This window comes from Chinchilla lanigera, unplaced genomic scaffold, assembly GCF_000276665.1.
Source record: "Chinchilla lanigera isolate Chin_1 unplaced genomic scaffold, ChiLan1.0 scaffold00135, whole genome shotgun sequence".
Taxonomy (NCBI): domain Eukaryota; kingdom Metazoa; phylum Chordata; class Mammalia; order Rodentia; family Chinchillidae; genus Chinchilla; species Chinchilla lanigera.
Genome location: NW_004955536.1, coordinates 574,022 through 595,769, shown reverse-complemented (window position 1 = coordinate 595,769; position 21,748 = coordinate 574,022). Strand labels below are relative to the sequence as shown.

The 21,748-nt window shown below is 39.0% G+C and overlaps 1 protein-coding gene and 1 pseudogene across 1 annotated transcript in view; both read left to right on the top strand.

Annotated features, from left to right (window-relative positions):
• Positions 1 to 571: 571 nt before the first annotated feature.
• The window catches only part of Polb (polymerase (DNA directed), beta), a 53,020-nt gene continuing 31,843 nt past the window's right edge, over positions 572 to 21,748 (top strand). The window contains exons 1-9 of the mRNA XM_005410509.2: positions 572 to 811; positions 1,091 to 1,148; positions 7,120 to 7,186; positions 9,632 to 9,706; positions 10,784 to 10,842; positions 12,143 to 12,192; positions 14,133 to 14,184; positions 15,925 to 15,979; positions 16,075 to 16,147. Coding sequence (XP_005410566.1) covers positions 751 to 811; positions 1,091 to 1,148; positions 7,120 to 7,186; positions 9,632 to 9,706; positions 10,784 to 10,842; positions 12,143 to 12,192; positions 14,133 to 14,184; positions 15,925 to 15,979; positions 16,075 to 16,147 — 550 coding nt within the window. The 5' untranslated portion in view covers positions 572 to 750. The remainder of the gene's footprint in view (positions 812 to 1,090; positions 1,149 to 7,119; positions 7,187 to 9,631; positions 9,707 to 10,783; positions 10,843 to 12,142; positions 12,193 to 14,132; positions 14,185 to 15,924; positions 15,980 to 16,074; positions 16,148 to 21,748) is intronic.
• LOC102008146 lies at positions 16,158 to 19,239 on the top strand (annotated as a pseudogene).

Below are 21,748 nucleotides of genomic sequence, written 5' to 3'. Positions count from 1 at the left end.
AGACTCTGTCTCAAGACAAAAAATAAACAAATAAATTTATGCACAAAAAACTGCCTGGATTGCAGTTGGGATGAAGCCAAGAGTTACATTTATAAAATAAAATGTTTGTCAGGCAGACTGTACACTTCTCATGGATGGGCCCTCATGGTATAAGGGCTCGCTGACCGCGGTTCAGGTCAAACACTTCTCCCTTTTTTGTGCTCTTTTTATCGGGGCGGGGAGGGGGTAGCCTGACAAAAGGTAGGAGAGTTCACATCTCGGCGCTCTGTTGGGAGATGTGTTACAGCAGCTCTGGATGGGAGGCTGCCTGTACCGGTCATATGGGTCCTGCGGCCTAGGAGCGTGGACAGGAAGTCGCCAGCGCTTTCTCTTCACATTCTACACCCTATATCCCGCATCTAGCGATTATGTGCACTTGCACGGACGCAGGACTAGTCTTCAGTTTCTAGTCCCGGTCCACAATCCAGACCCCTCCAGCCTGCCCCGGGCCCCACCCTTCGTAGATCTGGCTCCTCCCCTCGCGCGCTCCTTGCGGGCCTGTTGAGCGTCCCAGCCCTGCGCCTGGCTCGCCGTCGTGACGTCATCACGAGCGCCGAACCTCCTGTCAGAGGAGGCCATTGTCCGGCGGGTCGCGCCCACCTCACTGGACCGGGTGGCACCTTCCCTACTCCACGTCTTCTCCCTCGGTACTGCTGGGAGAGGGGGTCGGGCTCAGGTGCTGGACACCTGGGATCCTCCGTGCAGGTCGCCATGAGTAAACGGAAGGCGCCGCAGGAGACGCTCAACGGGGGAATCACCGACATGCTCGTGGGTGAGTCCCGGCCGCCCCGCCAGCTTTCTTCTCTCTTCCACCCACGGCCAGCCTGCCTTTTCTCATGCCCAGACTGCCCAGTGGTAGGTCAGCCCCTTCAGCGTGTCGCTTTCCGCGGGCATCTTCGTTGGTTGCCTAACTGTAGTCCTCCGGGACCCTGGTCACCGCCGGCCTTTGGTCTGTCCTGGGATATTCGGGTGGGCATCCCCTACAGGGAACCCTGTTCTCGTGTGTTTCCTCATGGTTCTTGCTCACCCGATCCTGTCGTTGCCTTTTCAGAACTCGCAAACTTTGAGAAGAACGTGAGCCAGGCTATCCACAAGTACAATGCTTACAGGTGAGACATTGCGGCATTGACTGGTGGCATGCGTTCTGAGAGGCCCTTGTTTTGTGTGACAGGTAACAGGGTTGAGAGTTCAGTGGATATCTGGACCATCTTCAAGAGGGGGGGGGAAAAAATAAGAACCCGGTGGTAATTTTTTTTTTTCTGTCTTTTTGAGGCAGGGTTTTCCTATGCAGTTCAGACTGGCCTTGAGCTTACTTTGTAGCCCAGGCAGGTCTCAACTTACAAGGATCCTCCTGCCTCAGCCTCCCGAGTGCTGGGATTACAGGTGCTCACGTCTGGTTGGCTCCTGGCTGATTCTGTGACATTCATGGAAAACTATCCTTGTCCATCACCGGGGGCCTCGCAAGGAGGCTTCTCCTAGCCATTATGCCCACATCTACCTCCATCTGCTCCTTAGCCTGTCAAAATATGCAAGTTGGGGGACTTTAAGAGCTAAGGAGCTCTTTAAAGTAAAATCAGTATTCAGCTAGAAGCTTATCTCTTTCCTTCAGTTAGTTTCCTCCGACAATCATTTTCATGTGTGGACTTCCTCATCTATAGTCAGTCCTTATGTCATTGTAGTATAATTTTTATTCCACCATTTCTGAAAATACTCTCGCCTCTATCTGATCTTACTGCACTTTCCATGGCATTCACCACATCAGAGTCTTTCCCTTGACTCCTGTGATGGAACTCCTTTTGCCCTTTTTTTATCGGTCTTTTATTGTTGGTATTCCTAGAAGTCTGCTGATAGCCCTCTTCTCTTATTCTCACACTTTCTCTTTCTTGGTTTACCACATATTCAGGTGGCTTACCATCTGAATACCACTTCAGTAACGTCAAAGCTGTGTCTCACTGGGCTTTTCTCTAGAGGTTTTCCATTCCTGTTGAACATACTTCAAAACTGATTGTGCTTCCTCCATTCCTTACTTCCTACATAAAGTGATAGAATTATCATCCCTATATTGGTAATCTGGAAGTTAGAAAGTCAACTGTATATTCTGATTGGGTCACAGTGGTCTTCAGAGATAAGGTTTTTAGTCTTAAAGGAGCTCATCCAGTGTTAGAGGAAAAGCAATCTAGACAAAGGAAACAAAATATACCAAGGCACTGAGCCATGAAGCCAGTATATCACTTTGTTTAAGGGGTATGGCATGAATAGGAAATAAGTGCAGAAAAGCAAATAAGACCTTACTGTCCCTGCATGTTGCTTCCTACCCCATATACATTTCTTTTGGTTGTGGTCAAAGCAATCTTTTGAAATTAGTTATCTAATCCTTTCGTTCTTCCATTTTAATTAAATATTTTCTCTTTACCTTGATAAAGCCCAAATACATTATGGCATATGAATACCCTACCTCCCTTTAATGTAGTACTTGGGATTGAACCAGGGCCTCATGCATGCTAGGCAGGCACTGTACTGCTGAGCTACATCTTCAGCATTTTCTCAACTTTATTTTGAGACAGGGTTTCACTAAAGTTGTCCAGACTGTCTCTAAGTTGTAATTCTCCTTCCTCAGTGTCCCAAATAGCTGAGACTGTAAGTGTGTACTGTCACACTCAGCTCAAAAGGTCTTTCATGATCTAATTTTTCTTTCTTGTCAGGCTCTGTCCCATAGTACCAGTTATCTAGACCAACTTGCTTTTTGTAAATTGCCTTTAGCTTGCTTCTCCCTACTTCTGATTGTCTATCTTGTATTTTGCTCTTTCTTTACAAGTTGAGTTTCTCATATAAGAGAAACCATTCAGTATTTAAGCTTTTGTCTGATTTATTTTCACTTAACATTATAGTCTTAAGGTGTATCCATTTTCCTACAAATGATTCAAGTTCATCTTTCTTTATGGTAGAGATAGTACTCCATAATTTGTTTTGTTTTGTTTTTTGTCTTTTTGAGACAGGGCCTTCCTATGCAGTTCAGGCTGGCCTTGAGCTCACTTTATAGCCCAGGCTGATCTCAAACTTGCAAAGATCCTCCTGCCTCAGCCTCCTGAGTGCTGGGATTACAGGCATGTGCCACCATGCCTGGCCCATAATTTGTAAATAACACATTTTCTTTATCCATTTATCTGTTGAGGGACACACAGGCTGCTTCCAAGATTTAGCTGTTTTGATTGTGCTGGTATAAACATGAGTATCCATGTATCACTGTAATCTGATGTCTGACTCTTCTGGGAAGACACCTGGAAGGGAAATCTCTAGGTCAAATGCAACTTCTAGTTTGAGGAAACTCCACAACACTGGCTTCCATAGAAGAGTTCCTCCCCTCACCCTGCAGCCTCTCCAGCATTTATTATTTGATTTCCTGTTGATGCCCATTCTTTCTAGAGTAAAATGAAATCTCAGTGTTATTTTAATTTGCATTTCTCAAATGGCCAGAGATGTTTTGCATTTTTTCATGTATTTATTGGCCATTATACTTCTGTGGAGTGTCTATTCATTTTAGTTGCCCATTTTTGATTGGGTGTTTTATTGGGGGGGGCTATTATATTTGAGTTCTTTATATAGTCTAAATATGAGTCCTCTGAGTATCTCTCATTTTCTCTCATTGCTGAGACAAAATAGCCAACGTCCAAAGATAATATGGGGAAAGGTTTGTTTAGCTCACAGTTTGTGGAGGTTTCAGTCCATAATTGACTGGCTCCAAGGCAGGGTGGCATGGCAGAGGGTTCACTTGGCGGCAGAAGACAGCAAAAGCAGCAAAGGCAAAAGAGAGAGACAAGCCTTTCCCTCCCTTACATTGTATGCAGACTACCCACCCTGGGTGGATGTAGCACTCACACCCCCAATCCCAGCCCTAGACAATGAACCAGTTACAAACTCTGTATTCATTTGCCTTCAAAAAGCCCAACCCCATGACTGCATGAGGCTTTGGAGGGATATCCAAACACAAACTATAATACTGAAGAATAACTGGCAAAAGGCTTTTCCATGCTGTAGTTTGTCTTTTCACTCTCTTGGTTGTTTCTTTTGCTGTGAAGAAGCTTTTATTTGTTTGTTTTTGTTTTTCTCTGGTACCGGGAACCAAACTCACGACCTTGCGCTTGCCAGTCAGGTGCTTTTGCCGCTGAGCTAAATCCCCAGCCCCTAAGAAGCTTTTAATTTGATCCCATTTGTTGATTCTTGGCACTGTTTCCTATGCAACCAGGGTTCTGTTCAGAAAGCCCTTGCCTAAGCTTAGGACTTCAAATTTTACCTATTTTATCTTCCAGTGAGTTAAATGTTTGTGTATCAACATTTAGTTCTTTAATCCATTTTGATTTTAGTTTAGTACATGGTGAGAGATATGGATACAGATTCAGTCTTCTGCATGTGGATAGCTAACTTTTCCAACATGATTTATTAAAGAGGCTATTTTTCCTCAAATGTATGTTTTTGGCCCCTTTGTCAAAGATCAAATAGTTGAATGTACTTGGGATTGTTTCTGCATCCTCTGTTTTGTTCCACTGATGCTCATGTCTATTTTTGTGTCACTGCCCTGTTGTTTATCGCAGTAGCTTTGTAATACGACCTCAGGCTGGGGATTGTGATGCCTCTCATTTGGCTCTTTTTACCCAAGACTGCTTTTGCTATGCTGGGTCTCTTCCGATTCAATGTGAATTTTAAGTTTGTTTTCTCCAGTTTGTGAAGAATGTTGTTGGAATTTTGGTTGGGAGATTGAGTTAAATCTGTGTATTATTTTTGGAAGTATGGCCTTTTTGGGTTCTGCCTTTTCCAGGATCAGGAAATATCTTTCTTTTTTTTTACTTTGCTGGGAATCAAACTCAGGACCTTGTATTTGCCAGGCAAGTGCTTGTGCTGCTGAGCTATATCCGCAGCCCAGATATCTTTCTATTTTCTGATGAATTTCCTTTTTCATGGTATAGTACTGTAGTTTTCATTGTAGAGGTCTTTTATTTCCTTAATTAGGCTAACTCCTAAGTATTTCAAGGTGTGGTGGTGCACGCCTATAATCTCAGCACTTGAGAGGTTGAGGCAGGAGGATCATTGTGAGTTTGAGACCAGCCTGGGCTATAAAGTGAGCTCCAGGAGGCTGAGGATTTAGCTCAGCAGCAGCGCCTGCCCAGCAAGCGCAAGATTGTGAGTTCGATCCCTGGTACCGGAAAAAAACAAAAAAGAAAAAAAAAGTGAGCTCCAGCTCAGCCTGAACTGCATAGTGAGACCCTGTCTCAAAAAAACAAAAGGAAAAACTAAGTATTTAATTTTTCTTGGTGCTATTGTGAATGGTGTTTCTTCTAAATTTATTTTTTAGTGGGTTCATTATTAATGTACAGGAGCACTGTTGATTTTTGTGCATTGATTTTTGTATCCTACATTACTGAATTTGGTTATTAATTTAAGAGTCTTATTGGATTTTTTTGGTCTTCTATGTAGAGGATCTTGTCATCTGAAAATATTAATTTGACTTCTTCCTTTCCTGTACATATCCCTTTTTATTTCTTTTTCTTGCCTGATGTGTCTATCAAGTATGTAGTACTCGCTGATGTTTCAAGTACTGTGTTGAACAGGTATAGTAATGGTGAACATCCTTGTTATGTTCTGATTTTAGAGGAAAAGCTTTCAGTTTTTCCTCATTTAATATGTTGGCAATAGATTGGTCATAAACAGCTTTTATCAAATTGAGATCCCTCTATTCCTATCTTCTTTACTTGTTGTCATGAGAGGATATTGGATTTTGTCAAAACCTTTTTCTGTGTCTATTGAGATGACTGTGTGATTTTTGTCTTTGCTTCTGTTTATGTGATGAGTTACATTTATGGATTTGCACATGTCAAACCATCCTTGCATCCCTGGGATGAAGCCTACTTGGTCATCATATATGATCTTTTTGATGATTTGTTGCACTCCATTTGTCAATATCTTGTTGAGATATTTTTGCATCTACATTTATTAAAGTGATTGGTCTATACTTCTCTTTTTTGACTGGTTTTAGAATTAGGGTAATGGTAGCTTCCAAAAATGACTTTAGGAATACGCTTTCCCTTTCAGTTTCATTAAAAAGCTTGAGTATTGGTGCAAGATCTTCCTTGAAGTTTCTGTAGAATTCAGCAGTGAACCTGTCTGGATCTGGGCTTTCTTAGTTGGCAGATTATTTGTTACTGCTTCAGTTTAATTGCCTGGATTAGTTTGGGTCTTTATATCTCGGTTTAGTGTTGGTAATTCATATGTACCTAGGAATCTATCCATTTCTTCTGAATTATCCAATTTATTGATTTGCATGTTTGCAGAGTAATTGTTAATAATCTTTTTTATTTTGGTAGTGTCTGTTGTGATTTCACGTTTTTCAGTTCTTTTTGGTTTTTTGAGACTGTTTCACTCTGTAATTCAGGATGGCCTTGAACCCACTCTTACAGCCCAGACGGCTCAAACTCAGGGCAGTCCTCCTCCCTCAGGCTCCCTAGTGCTAGGGTTACAGGCATGTGCCACCATGCCCAGCTACTTTTTTCATTTCTTGTTGCACTGATTCATGTCTTTACTCTCCTTTTTTTTTTGTTTAGATTGGTAAGGATTTGTCTGTTTTGTTTATTCTTTTGAAGAACCAGCTCTTCAATTTATTGACTCTCTGTATTTTTGTTTCAATTTCATTGATTTATAATTTTTATAATTTCTTTCCTTGTAGTAGCTTTGTGTTTGGATTGTCCTGGTTTTTGTAGGACCTTAAGGTGCATCATTAAGTTATTTATTTGTACTGGCTTTGTTTTTATGGTGTAGAAGTTCTCAGCCTATAAACTTCCCTTTTAGAACTGCTTTTATTGTGTTACATAAGCTCTATTATGTTGTATTGGCATTATTATTTAAGTATAGAAAGGAACATCAAGATGCTTTCAAAAGTTAAACATATAGTAAGTGATCTGTTGACTATCTCAGTTTTAAGTTTTATATGAAGATGGGGAATTAGTTATCTTGGTATATAGATACCAGTTAAAGAAAATTAAGGCCTTGATGGACTTTTAATTTGTTTTCTTTTTTTTTTTTTTCTTATAGAAAAGCAGCATCAGTTATAGCAAAATACCCACACAAAATCAAGAGTGGAGCAGAAGCCAAGAAATTGGTAGGTTTAGTGAGCACTTTGACTGAAGAGTTCACGCATGTACAAATTCTGGGTTCCCACAAAACTAAGCTCATTTCTCTGAAGAGGTTGCTCCTGATGTCTTAGAATAAAATTAATTTTTTATCAAGCATGCTTTTCAACTCAGGTGTTTTTATTTGGAGGAAAGGTGGATTAACATTTTTAAAATGTATGTAATTACAGCTTTTTTCTCTACTTTGCCATGTATGCATGTTGTCACTCTCACACTGAATTTCACCTTGGATGTGGGTCCTTAAGAAGACCTTGGTGTCGGAGAGTGATACTAGTATATGTCGTTCTTAGCTATTTTTCTCTGATTCCTAGCTATGAGAACTTATAGGAATTAGTGTCCCCTAATAGCTCTTACCTGCTAATAATCACATGATTAAGCCCTTTCATATTATGGTGGTTAGCCCTTTTCTTTGTAATTTCCATGAGGTCCTGTTTACTAGTAGTGTCATAGTTTCTAGAGGGCTAGTAGTTTGTAACAATATCAATTAAGAATATCCTGGGAAATTCTACCTATTAGTAGATTGTTTTTGCTTATCTAAATTCTACCAAATGATTCAAAACTTAAATATACTGCAAGTAGCTTTATTGTAGAAAGATTTCTGAAAAGCTCTGATAATCTTCTCAAATCTGAGATTGTGGTATTTCTCTAACAGTAATACAAAAGTATCTGAAACTACTTTTATATTAGATTAGACTTAACATAAAAAACATACTTACTCCTTTTCACTATTTAGAGCAATCCTATCTAGTCCATATAAAGGCTTTGCAGTAATTCCAAAAATCCTAAAAAAAATTTTCTAGATATGTCTTGTTTTTCTGAATGGTAGGTATAAGAAATAGGTTGAGTTTAAATTGCTTGAAGTCATTATTTTATGGAATAAAATGTATTGTAGTGATGCTTAAGGTCAGTATATTATAAAATAAAATTATTGTTAGCACCACTGTAAATTAATTACCTTTTTTAATAATCTGATATAGGAAATGAAAAGCTTCAGTAGTTTCCCTTTTCTAATTTCCCTAAACCTTTTCATTCATTTCTACTTGGTAATTTCCCTTTTCAGAACTTGAATATATACTCAGTAGTTTTAGGCCATTTATTAAACATTAAATAAACCCAGAATATAGAAGGGAGCATAGGGCCACGAGAAAGTAGGAAGTAAGTAGCACGTCTTTTTTTTCTTTTTTCTTTTTCTTTTTGAGACAGGGTGTCACTATGCAGTTCAGGCTGGCCTTGAGCTCACTTTGTAGCCCAGGCTGGTCTCCAACTTGCAAGGATCCTCCTGCCTCAGTTTCCTGAGTGCTGGGATTACAGGCGTGCACCACCACACCCGACCTAGTTCGTAACTTTCAAGGAGTTACTGCCAGGCACTAGGGATAACGCAGTGAAGATAGGCTCTCTGCCCTTTAGAGCTTACATTCTGGAGCACTGCTCCAGTCATGAGCTACTTGCATTTGGTTACTGGGTTCTTGAAATGAGGCCAATGTAACTGAAAAATTTACAACTTTAATTCCACTTAAATTGTCACATGTGCCTGGTATACTATGTTGGACTGTGCATTTGTGGTTCTCAAAATGTGGTGACCAGAACAGCAGTACCTGGGAATTTAGAAGTACAAATTCTTGGCTTCTTCCCCTTCCCCTTGACAAAGTGATCAGTCCCATTTGATCCTGTCTGTCCTCCTCTCCTCCATGTGCTGATATATGCTGGAGTTTAAGAACCTGTGCTTTAAAGGAAGTTCATGATGCCACTGTGTAGAGTGTTCGTTTGGTAAATTATACATTTATACAGTGATATACTGTGCAGCCACTGAAGATACTGTAGTTAATTTATTGATATGAAAATTTGTTCATAACGTACTTAGAAAAAATACATAAGTATGTACGTATATTTGTAAGCAGAAGAGAACTCACTATGTCACAGATATTAGGGGATAAGGCTCATGTGATCTTAATTTTCAGATCAGTGAGATTGAGGAGTGATTTAATATTCTTTGTAGATTTTTCTACAACAGAAAATTTTTTTTCAGAAATTATTATTATTATCTTTGGTCTTTTTGAGACAGGGTCTTGCTATGCAGTTCAGGCTGGCCTTGAGCTCACTTTGTAGCCCATGCTGGTCTCAAACTCACAACAATCCTCCTGCCTCAGCTTCCTGAGTGCTGCGAGTACAGGCATGCACCACCACGCCTGGCCAAAAATTAATTTTAAATAAACCAGAGTCATTTATTTTGTTAGGGTTTCTCTTTTGCCTGTCATTTAAGCATTTTGGCTCTGGGAGAATTTATTACTAGGGTTCAGATTTCTGTGTCCTTTATCTTAAAACTTATCAAATGATCATTTGTTTTTCATTTTTTATTTTATGTTTTAGTGATTTGGTAAATAATACATCTATATCTCTTTTAATTTTCTTTATAGCCTGGAGTAGGAACAAAAATTGCTGAAAAAATTGATGAGTTTTTAGCAACAGGAAAATTGCGTAAACTGGAAAAGGTAAAATTTAACTTATTTGTTCACTTATTTGATTATAGTAGCTTCTTTTATGGCAGCTGTCATGTGTCATGGTGATTGATGTCACTCAGTCTAGTGAGACTCAGAAGGAAAAGATATGAAAGAACTTTATGGCTTTATGTATTCTGTTTCTAAGCATCTGAATATTGCTCTATAAAATTTTCAAGTATTAGCCTGGTGTAGTACTATATTCCTATAGTCCAGCTATCCTCAGGAGGCTGTGTGGGAGGAATACGTTAGCTCATGAATTTGAGACCAGGCTTAGCAACATGATGAGACACCATTTAAAACAAAAACCACATGTGCGCGCGCACACACACACACACACACACACACGCACAATTTTTTTCACTTTATGTGACATTTAAGCAACTGCTAGCATTGATGGTAGTATTGGCTCTTCATTTTCTGTACCATTCAGAAAAGAGATGATAACTTTGACTAAAAGATCATTGTCATTTAGAATTTCTGTGCTTAAACTCTCCCAAGCATTTTTATGACTTTATTCATCCTAATGATTTTTTGTCTTTTATGAATAAGCCTTTTAAAAGTATTGAGAAATTGAAAATGTGGAGTAGATATTAAATGTTTTCACCATAAAAATAACTATGAGAGGCCATGCATTTGTTAATTACCTAGATTTAACCATTCTACAACATATGTATACTTCAAAATATCATGTTATACATGATAAATGTATATATATATATATATGCATATATATGTCACATATGTGTGTATGTCAATTTAAAGGAAAAGAAATTCATTTAATTGTTTGGTCCTAGAAATTGAACCCAGGTCCATGCTAAGCATTTACTCTGTCACTGAGCTATTCCACAGGCAAAAATTTTGGAAAGCATTGAATAAATTAGAGATGGGACATCCTCAGCTGCTCTGCTACCTATAACTATCTATGTTATATATGAATACTTCTGTCTGGGTTATCCATGCAAATGTAAATGGTTCTTCGTCTTTTATAGCATACTGTTATATTCCCAGTGAGATCATTTACCTTGTCAAAGCATTCCTAAATCATTGTTGACCATTTTTTTCCCTTAGATTCGGCAAGATGATACGAGTTCATCCATCAATTTCTTGACTCGAGTTAGTGGCATTGGGTAAGCAGATACAGCTGTAAATTGGTTTTATTTTTTATGTCAGCCAGCCAACATGCTATTTCTCTGGAAAGCCTGTGCTTTTGTAACTTAGATGTTGCTTCTCTTCCAAACCTGTATTCTATCTATGTTTGTACCTTTGCTTGTACAATGCACCTTCCAATATGATCACCCTTCTTTACGGTCCAAGCCTAGTTTGTCAGGTGCTGCCTCCATTGTAAAAGCATATACCAGGCAAATGTCACCTCCTTCATGAACCACTTTGATTCTCTAGCCAGGAACAATTCCTTCCTTCCTCAAAACTCCAGTTGCTGAGAATGTCTTACTGCCCCATTCAGATCATGCTCTTCTGCTTCTTTGAGCATGTTTATCTTAAGCACTTAAACTTTTATCCATAGCACCTTATAATTTGGAGCCAGCTTTCAGACAGTTTTTTTTTTGTTTTTTTGTTTTTTTTTTGGTTTTTCTCCGGTACCGGGAACCGAACTCACGACCTTGCACTTGCCAGGCAGGCACTTTGCCGCTGAGCTAAATCCCCAGCCCCTTTCAGACAGTTTTTAATGAAGGAATCTTTGTCTTAAAATTTGAGCTAGCAAGGAAGGTAGCTTCTTTGACACTGGACAAAGGAAAGATTAACATGGAAATATGAAGGCCATAAGACTTTACTTACCTCTTACCTTCATGGAATAAGGCATTCGTTTAGGTATTAAAGGCTGCATTTCTGATGAAAGTTATTCTACAGTGTAATAAATTCTTAAACATAGTGTACTGAAAATGGGCATACTCTCCTTGGGAATTCAAAACCACTGGATATAAGTGGATAAAGACCATGGTTGTGATTTGTCTTATTTATGCCATATTTTCAGCAGAGTATTTGTCATGTAATAGGTTCCTCAGTAGACCTTAGCTAAATGAATGAACAGTTTTCAAGTGCTCAGATGTCCATACAGTATATGACCATTATGATGGCTAGCTGCTTAGGTATCTTTTTTCATTCCCAAGTGCATGGTTGTCTTCCTAATAATTGAAGTTTCAGAAATCCTTACTTTGGATAAAATTGAACATTACTAAAGTAACCATGAAACATTTTATCAGGTCTTGTTTAGCTTAATCAATCTCTCTTTTTTTGGAGAGGGGTGGTACCGGGAATCCAACTCAGGACCTTGTGCTTGCCAGGCAGGCACTTGTGTGGCTGAGCTATATCCCCAGCCCTACCTCTTAGATTTGGCATAGAAGATGTTTAGTTGTTACAAAGACCCTGAGTTTTACCTGATATTGAAATAATGTGTTTCTTTCTGTATAGTCCATCTGCTGCAAGGAAGTTTGTAGATGAAGGAATTAAAACATTAGAAGGTGAGTGATACCATAGGTTACTGATTCCAGGTTAAATATAGTCCCAAAGGACTGTTAATGCACTAACAAATGCAAATTTGAAAAATTTATTTTAACTCTGCAATATAGAATAGGCATAGGAAATAGTTCGAATTTCCCATCTTAAACATGTTTAAGTTTATAACTCAAAATCAGGAAGAGCAAGAAATAAACTGTAAGACAATGAAATAGTTATAATTTGCAAATTTTTAGAAGATGTAAATTGCTTTGTTTCTATAATAAAATTTTAGGCAAAGTCTTATATATCAGACTAAAATCTCTGTATATTGAGAAAGATTTTTGTTAGAGATTTGTAAATCTTATTGAAGGAATTTTTTCTTTTAAGGAAGTAATAAAAATAGAGCCCAAGTCAAGTAAGTGTAAAACATTTTCCTTAAACTTAATATAGCAGTCTTATAAATTTAACCTATATTCATGCTTCCCAAGGAAGGGCATATTCTATACATATGGATTCATTACATCTGTGGCATTTGGAGTTTAGTATTTGTGGGTTCAGCTACTTATGAACAGCCCCAGTGTTAGGTGGACAGGTTTTTTTTTTTTTTTTTTTTTGGTCTTTTTGAGACAGGGTCTCGATATGCAGCTCAAGCTGACCTTGAGCTCACTTTATAGCCCAGGCTGGCCTCAAACTTGCAACGATCTTCCTGCCTCAGCCTCCCGAGTGCTGGGATTACAGGTGTGCGCCACACGCCTGGCAGGTGGACAGGTTTTGAAGACTGATGTAAATGGGTATTTTGTACCTCATTTTGTACCTGTCCGCATGAATACAGGTTAAATTTATAAGACTGCTATATTAAGTTTAAGGAAAATGTTTAATGTAGTAATCAAACACTTAGCAGAGTGCTAGATACATAGCAAGTACTTAAAAATGGTAACTGACTCCCATAAGACATTATTCATCAGTAGTATTACTAATCAGAATTTGTCTGAGTCATACGACTAGAGAGAGTGAGTTCTGTGTATCTTAGAGGGGATGTATGGTTTTGTGCTTTATCTGAGTGAGATGACTGGCTAAAGGAAACTAGAATTTGTGGGCTTCTCAAAGTTATTCATGGTAGTATCAAAGCTCTACTTTTCTGGTGTTTATATTTCATAATTCAGATAAGTAATATAACTTGATATCTATATGATAAACTCAATATTCCAGTTCACTTTAAAACATATACTAAAATGTTTTGTGTGGGAGATATTAAATGCTGTATGTGTCATGAAGATGCTTACTTTCTGTTTTATATATCCAGAGGGAACACATGCATTTGCGAATATAAGGTTAATTGTAGGAACTGCTTTTAAAGTATACTTCTCTTGCTGTTTCTTTAAACAAAGCTCACTACTGTTCTTAGACCTAGAAAAGGAAAAGTACCCAATAGAACTAACTCACTTTTAGTCTTAAGACATAATATTATGACGGTTTTTGCAGATTAAAAAAATGAAGATAACCCAGTGCTTTTACTTTCAACAGGATTTTTAGCAGAAATCATTAGTCAGTACTAATTGAAGGAAATAGATGAACAAATGTGCAATATGAATGAACTCAGTTAATCATAAAGTCTTCAGAAGTTGTTCCTACTATTGCTATGAACAGTAAATTGAATAGCATTGGTTCTTTTAAGGTTGCTTTTTGCTATAGCCAGTAAAATTTGATATAATTCCTGATATATTTTACCTACTGTTTCATGCAACTCTTAATCTTATTTTGATTCAGTAAATAAAAATGATCATGAAGTCAGCCATTAGTTTTACGTTGATTTGAAGAGCCATTTTATCTAGTTTTTAAGTAGAAAGTTTTTTCTCTGTTTCCAAAATCATTTCACCTCAGTAGTTTTTTGTAAAAGAGCTAAGGAGTTCAGTTTTTCCAAAAAAATATTTAAATTAACACCTCAACTCTATCTTCTATTCAGATCTCAGGAAAAATGAAGATAAATTGAACCATCATCAACGAATTGGGCTAAAGTAAGATAGCAAATATTCTTTTGATACTTGAGAAGTAAAAGTAAAAAGTGTTTATAAACATTCTTTATATATCATAATTCTTCACACTTAGCTAAAGTAACAATTTTTTAGTTTGGAAATGCTGAATTTATTGCAGACTCTTGTGGAGTTTATTTCTATTTTCACACATTTTATTATTGCTTTCTAGTTCTCATACTTGTTTTTGAGGATTTCCCTTATTCTCTTGACTTTAGTAGGGAGCTTTCTGCTAAGATAAGTAGAACTGAGTACATCAGGCAGATGAGGGGTGCTTACTTTGTGTTGTACAAAGCAGTGTGCTATGTCTGAGATAAGGTTGTAAGCAGTTTGGTGTAGCTTTTAAGGGGTTTATAGTCTGCCTGAGAAGAACATCAAACAGAAAAACTAGGTTTTAAAAAAAGAATACAAACACCTAAGTAGCAGCATAAGAATAACTAATGAGCATGTTCCTGTGTCAGTACCAGTAATTGTTTTGTGTGCTAGATAGGAATCATTTCTGATGATAGTAAGTGCTATATGTACCAGTAACCTTCTGAACTTTCCTGTTGATGCCTTACCAAAATATATTTAAATTTATGTTACTATTCTAAGAGTAGTACCAGTAGCAGTGGGATGGTGTGGTTCTCACTTTCCTTGCATTTCAGTAGTAAATGAGTTTACTTGGTCTTCCTGAAAACTGGTTTTGAACAGGTACATTATCAATTTTAGACATTTGCTTAGACATTATTTCACGTGAAATATCTTTATAGCCGCCTTTTTGAGATGCAATTCAACCATTTAAACTATAGAGTTTAATGATTTTTGCTATAGCCATAGAGTTGTGCAACCATTGTAGTCAGTTTCAGGATATTTTTATTATCCCAGAAGAACCCTGTGCACCTTAACAGCCATTCCCCATTCATCGCACACACAGTTTCTTCACCTTCCTCAGCCCTGGACAACCAGCCACTCATGTCTGTCTCCACAGATTGCCTATTCTGAATGTGTCATACAATGAATATAATGTCATATTAATGATCTGTTGTGGCTAATATGTGTTTTTTTGTGACTGGGTTTTTTCACTTAGCATCTGAGTTTATCTGTGTTGTTAGGATAATATTTTCAAATACAATTTTGCAGGATTTTTGGTGTTATTTTTAATTTAAATATGTAATTATACATATTTGTGAGGTGTGATGTGATGTTTTGATATATATATACATTTTATAATATGTAAATCAAGTTAAACATATCTCCCCAAATATCATTTTTTTGTGGTGAACATACTCAAAATCCTTTCTAACTTTTTGACATAAACTGTGCTGTTTTTATGTAAATCATGCTACTATGCAGTAGTACACTAGCACTTCTTCCATAGTATATTTGCAGGATTCACAAGCAATAAATTATAACCCGTTGACTTACCAGTAGAGAATAGTCTACAGTTCAGAAGTCCTGTCCCCAGTGGTAGACTTACCAGTAGAGAAAGTCTACTTTGAAATATATCTATTTACTCTTATTATGTGAACCGGACTCAAATAGTTTAGAGTCTCTGAAATATTACAAAGAATTAACTTCAAGAATAGACACCCTGCCCCACTTTTACTATTGTCTTCTCAATGTATTTTATACTTGATTTGTAAAACTTATGAGAATGATCTGTTGGTATAAGGATAATACTCAGTGTGTAGGCAGTTTAATTTTTAAAGAGATTAAATTTACAAAAATGTTTTGCCCTTATAGATATTTTGAGGACTTTGAAAAAAGAATCCCTCGTGAAGAGATGTTACAAATGCAAGTAAGAGTGCGCTGAATTGTGTTCTTTGATTAGTATTGAGAATGTCACCATGGAAAGCCATTTTTGGAATACTGACTTAATTTTTCTTCTATTAGGATATTGTACTAAGTGAAGTTAAAAAACTGGATTCTGAATACATTGCTACAGTCTGTGGCAGTTTCAGAAGAGGTAATATACTTCCTACTCTCGGGCTATTCATGCTTTGATGTTACAATTACCGAGTGTATGTGAATAACCTGGATTAAAAAGATGCAATTTGGCTTACTTAAGATTTAGTAAGACCTTCTTGTACAGTATTAGCCAAGTTTATTTGTTCAAAAATGGCACTATGTACAGAGGAAACTCATCCTAATTTTATTATAGGTTATTTTATGACTAAATTTGATACAATTGACATAATTTAAGTAGATTAAGATGCTGATGATGATTGTCTTTGACTAAATAGTGAACCTGTGATTAGCTGTATTTTGTTAAATTTTTCTACGTTTTGTATAGTGGATCTAAAGAATAATGTCTCAGAATTATGAAGGCCTGGGCCCTGTGGCCCACAGGTGTCACGCGCGGGCGCTACGTGCAATACTTGTAGTTTGTGACCTCGCTCTTTTGAAATAGCCCTCCAGCCCTGCCCACACATCTCCTGCTCTCGCCCTGGTCTCGGCATACTGCTACTCTGAGGACCCCTTCCTGCTTCCGGCCCAGGCACCCCCCCTCCCCCAGCAACCACACCACACCATGTGGTGCTTCCTGCAGGGCATGGCCTTCACCCCTTCATGCTGGTGACCTGGTCATCAGCTGCAGTCATGATCTCCTACGTGGTGGCCGTGCTATCTGGGCACGTGAACCCCTTCCTGCCTTACATCGGTGATACAGGATCAGCCCCTCCCGAGAGCGGTTTTTTTGGATTCATGATAAACTTCTCTGCGTTTCTGTGCACGGCCACAATGTACACGAGGTATAAAATCTTGGAGAAGCAGAATGACACCAGCTACATTAGCATGCCCGTCCTCAACTTGGTGTCCCTAGCCCTCGGTCTGGTGGGCTGCATTGGCATGGACATCATGGCCAACTTCCAGGAGCTGACTGTGGCCATGGTTCATGATGGTGGCACCCTGCTTTGCCTTCGTGTGCGGCATGATGAACATCCTCCTGCAGTCGGTCATCTCCTACAAGTCCTGTCCCCAGTGGTACAGCCTGTACATGTGCCACGTGCGGATGGCCATCTCTGTGGTGTCCTGTGCAGCTGTCCTCCCCATGATTGCCTGTGCCTCCCTGATCTCTATCACCAAGTTGAAGTGGAATCTGAAAGAAAAGGATTACGTGTATTACCTCGTCAGCGCCATCTTCGAGTGGACAGCGGCCTTTGGTTTCATTTTTTGCTTCCTGACGTTCATCCAAGATTTTCAGAGTGTGACCCTAAGGATATCCATAGAAACCAGCATGGACATCTGAAGACAGGAAAGCAGAATCTCACTCATCGCTGGGCTCAGAGAGTGCCTAGAAGTGGCACAGGACTGACAGGTATTGGTGCCATCCTGATCCGATGTGTCTGGGGCACATGACATTGTGGCTATGTTTTTATACTTTGCTAAACAGAAACTTTTTTTATATTAACAAGTTGATATGTGAAAAAGAGAAGATGATACAGAAAATGGAGAGCTTTTTTTTTTGTACACATTTGGGAGGGGCTTAGGGTTTTTTTTCCTATGTGTCAGTGATCTGTGGAAATATACAATGAGAAATTTAAGTTTAGTATATTTATTAAAAAGTAAAATCGGGATAGTCACTTTAAAATTTCATTTTCAAAGGATGAATTCATCCTCTAATTTTGTTTATTTGTTAAGGCAGGGTCTCACTAAGAGGTTTTAGATTGGCTTTGAACTCACTGTGTAGCCTAAGCCAGCCTGGAACGGGTGGTGGTCCTCCTGCCTCAGCCTCCCAAGTGCTGGAATGACAGGCATGTGCCACTATGCCTGGCCATACACTTTTTTTTTAATCACAGGAGTATTTATAAAATTAAATTTATAAAAATCATTGAGCCAAATCTTAAAGATTTACTAATCAAACTGTTTCTGTCACGAGGCTGACAGACTATGCATGTTAACCAAGCAAATAAAGCCAGAATGCCAGGCCTTTGAGGTTCAGCCTCCTTTCTCCCCCTGTGACTCCCCAGTAGCCATAGAGGATGTAGTTCTGGGTGGGAAGGATTCAGTGAGACCAGTTAGGAGTCATACAGTATCCTTCATGTGACTGCATAATGTGACAGAGTCTGAACCCAGAGATGCAACCCACTTCCAGAATTGACCCACAGTGGCCAATATGGGGAACATACTTCACAGAAACAGGGAAGAAGGAAGAGGCAGTGGGTACTTCTGGGTCTGAGTGTTGTTGGCGGGCTCCTCTTGTTTTCTGAGACAGGGTCTTATTCTATAGTCTAGGCTGGCCTTGGACTCACTGTGTAGCCCAGACTGGCTTCAAATTTACAGTGGTCCTCCTGCCTCAGACTCTTGAATGCTGGAATTACAGGTGTGTGGCACCATGCCTGGCTGGACTCCTCTGAATGCCTGTGGCCAGATGTCCCCGACAGCATGGGAAGTAGAAGTCTGGCCCTCTGTGGTCACCACATCCTTCAGATGCCATCTCTCTGCCTGGATTGCCAAAGATGATGGAAAGCAAGACACCCTGCGGGAGGAAGCAGCCTGGGCTGGTTATAGGAGTGTGCTGTCTCTCTCCAAGGCCCCTCCATCTGGCGAGTAGTGCATGAGGTACCCCCCTGAACTCTCAGATAAGTGAGTGGAAGGTAAGGCTGGACTGCTGCCAGTTGTAGCCATCTCAGCCAGGGCACCTGCATTCCCCGAAAGCTTGTAGGAGTAACCTATTTCCGGGTCTGCTGTGACTGCTTACTGTGGGTCATCACTGCATCACCGAGACTGAAAGACCATGACCAGGCCATATTATGAAGCAGAAGAGGAGCCCCCTGAGCTCTGCAGGACCCCACGGCAGGAGTACATGGAGTCCATGGCTATGTGTGTCCATCAGCACTACTCAGGGTACACTGTCACTCCTCACATCTCTGCATGGTGACACAGAGAGGCCCCCATGGGCAGGGCGTGTGCCTTTATCTTTACCTCTCACTTGGGGTTTAGCACAGCACCTCCTGGTGCACTGGTACTTACTAAACACTCATTGAATGTGTGTGTAAGTGAACAGAGGGAGGATGACTAAGCATGTTCTGGTGTTTTGAGATAAGATCTCACTGTGTAGTTCAGGTTGGCTTTGAATGCACTGTGTAGCCCAGGCCAGCTCAAGGGATCCTCCTGCCGCAGCTTCCCAGGCACTGGGATTATAGGTGAGCCCCACCACACCTAGAAACTAGGGGTGTTTGAGGTGCTATGTCATGGGATTCATTTACTCTCATTTATTATTTTGATGTAAACATGTAGTCTGTGTAATGTCACTGTTGTCTTTGTGTATTTGCCAACCCTCTCTGGACAGTGACCACCAAAATTGTTCCACGATCTGTTCAAAACCAGTTCTTACCAGTTTTTTCAGTCAGATCCCCACTTCGTGTGTGAATCCAAGCAAAGAGAATCACACGGTCCTGACTCCTACTGGTTTAAAATTTAAAAGGCTAAAGAAATCTTAAAATACTAACTTTTGGGGTGGTGGGTGGGTAGCTCAGTGTTAAATTGCTCACCTACCATGCACAGGCTCTGGATTCAATCCCAAGTAGGGAAAAAAAATTAAAACTGGAATAGAAAACTTATATTTAAACATTTTAGAATACAACAGATATGTGGACTACATCTATGGCCATTGATAGAATTTTGTTAATGGGCTATTTGAAAAACTCTAGGCAGTTGCTATAAGAATTTAGACGGCGTGGGGATGTAGCTCAGTAGTACAACACCTGCCTGGCAAGTGCAAGGTGAGTTCGATTCCTGGCACCAAAAGAAAAAAAAAAAAAAAAGAATTTAGAGTTGGGGAGAAGGAACAAATGAAATCTATAGCTGCTGATAAGTAGAAAGAACTTTTCTATGGATTGGGTAAAAAGACCTGGTTCTGAGCCAGATCTACTTACCATTGTCTGATCTTGTTTGATCCTACTTTCCATACTTGTAAAATGAGAGTATTGGTGTGAACCAGTTGTTCAGTAATGTCTGCATCAGAAGCACCTGGGAAGTTTAAAAATGTTTATATACATAAGTTGTACCCAGATATAAACCTACCAAGTACGAATCTTGTTAAGTGGGAACTTGGAATCTGTTTTCAAAATGTAAATTTTAATGCACAGCAAGCCAAATGCATGCTCTACTGAATATGACAACCTTCCTGAGGTTACAATTTCTATTTTATTTTTATTAATGAGCATGTTATATGGTTACATATTTCAATATAAAAAAAAGGTACCCTACAAAGTCTCACATTATCCTGTTGACTCTATTCACTTCCTTCTACCATTGTCTCATTAATAACCACTTGCTTGTGTTATTGTTCAGTTATCTGCATGAATATGAGTATGCATCCGTGGTTTACCCCTCCCCTTCCCTTTTTTCACTGGTAACATATATGTATAATATTCTCTGTTACTTTTTTCACTTGAAATTGCATTCTGGAGATCTTCCCATATCAGTGTATAGAGAGCATCTTTATTCTTTCTTGTATGTAACATTTAAATGTGGAGCTATATCATACTTTACCCAGTGCCTCCTCAGTGGACCCTTAGATTTTCTTTGCTTTCTCTTTTTGCTAATGCAGTTTTCTTGTTGTTTTTTTTTTTGAAATAAAACATTTTTGATGGTAGGTAGGTGGGTGGTGGATGATAAACGACATTCAGCTTTTAGGAGAAAGGAGAAAAAGAAAAGACAGAATGTTCTTTGTGAAAATACCTTCTGTAGATGTTCAGGAATGAGTGCACACTTAATCTTGTCGTCCTTATATTTAAATACAGTAGTCTACCACTTATCCATAGTTTTACTTTCTGAGATTTCAATTACTCTAGAGTTAACCACAGTCTGAATATATTAAATGGAAAATTCTAGGAATAAGCAACTCAAGTTTTAAATTGTATTTTATTCTGAGTAGTGTGATGAAATCTCCCACTTTGTTGACCTGGAAGTGAATCCTCCCTCTGCCCACCACCACTGAACCAGATATACTACTTCCTGCTGCTCACTCAGCACCTGTCTCAGGGAGTAGGATCAGGTGTCTGCAGATTGATATATAGAGATTGATTATTGACATATAACTGTGCTTGTGTTTAAGTAACCCTTACTGTATTTGATAATGGCTCTAGATTACAACAGTGGCACTGCTTGGACATACCAAACAGAAGCTTTAAAGTGCTTCCTGGCTGGGGATGCAGCTCAGTGGTAGAGTGCTTGCTTAGCATGTACAAGACCCTGAATTCAATCCCCTGTACCACAAAAAAAAATTTTTAAAGAAAGAAAGAGGAAGGAAGGAAGTGCTTCATTTAAGTGAAAAGGGGAAAATTCATGAGTTAATAAGGAAAGGAAAAAACCTGTATACTCAGGTTGCTAAGGTGGGAGCAAATCTATGAAATTGTGATGAAAGAAAAATCCATGCTAGTTTTGTTGTCACACCTCAAATTGCAAAAACTGTGGCCATGGTATGTGTAAGTGCTTAGGATGGAAAATGCACTAAGTGGATTGGTTGGTACTCTGGTTTCACATATGTGCTGAGGTTCTTGGCCTCCTCTGCAGACAACTGCAGATGACGGTATTTGGTAGATTGTTTTTTTTTTTTTTTTTT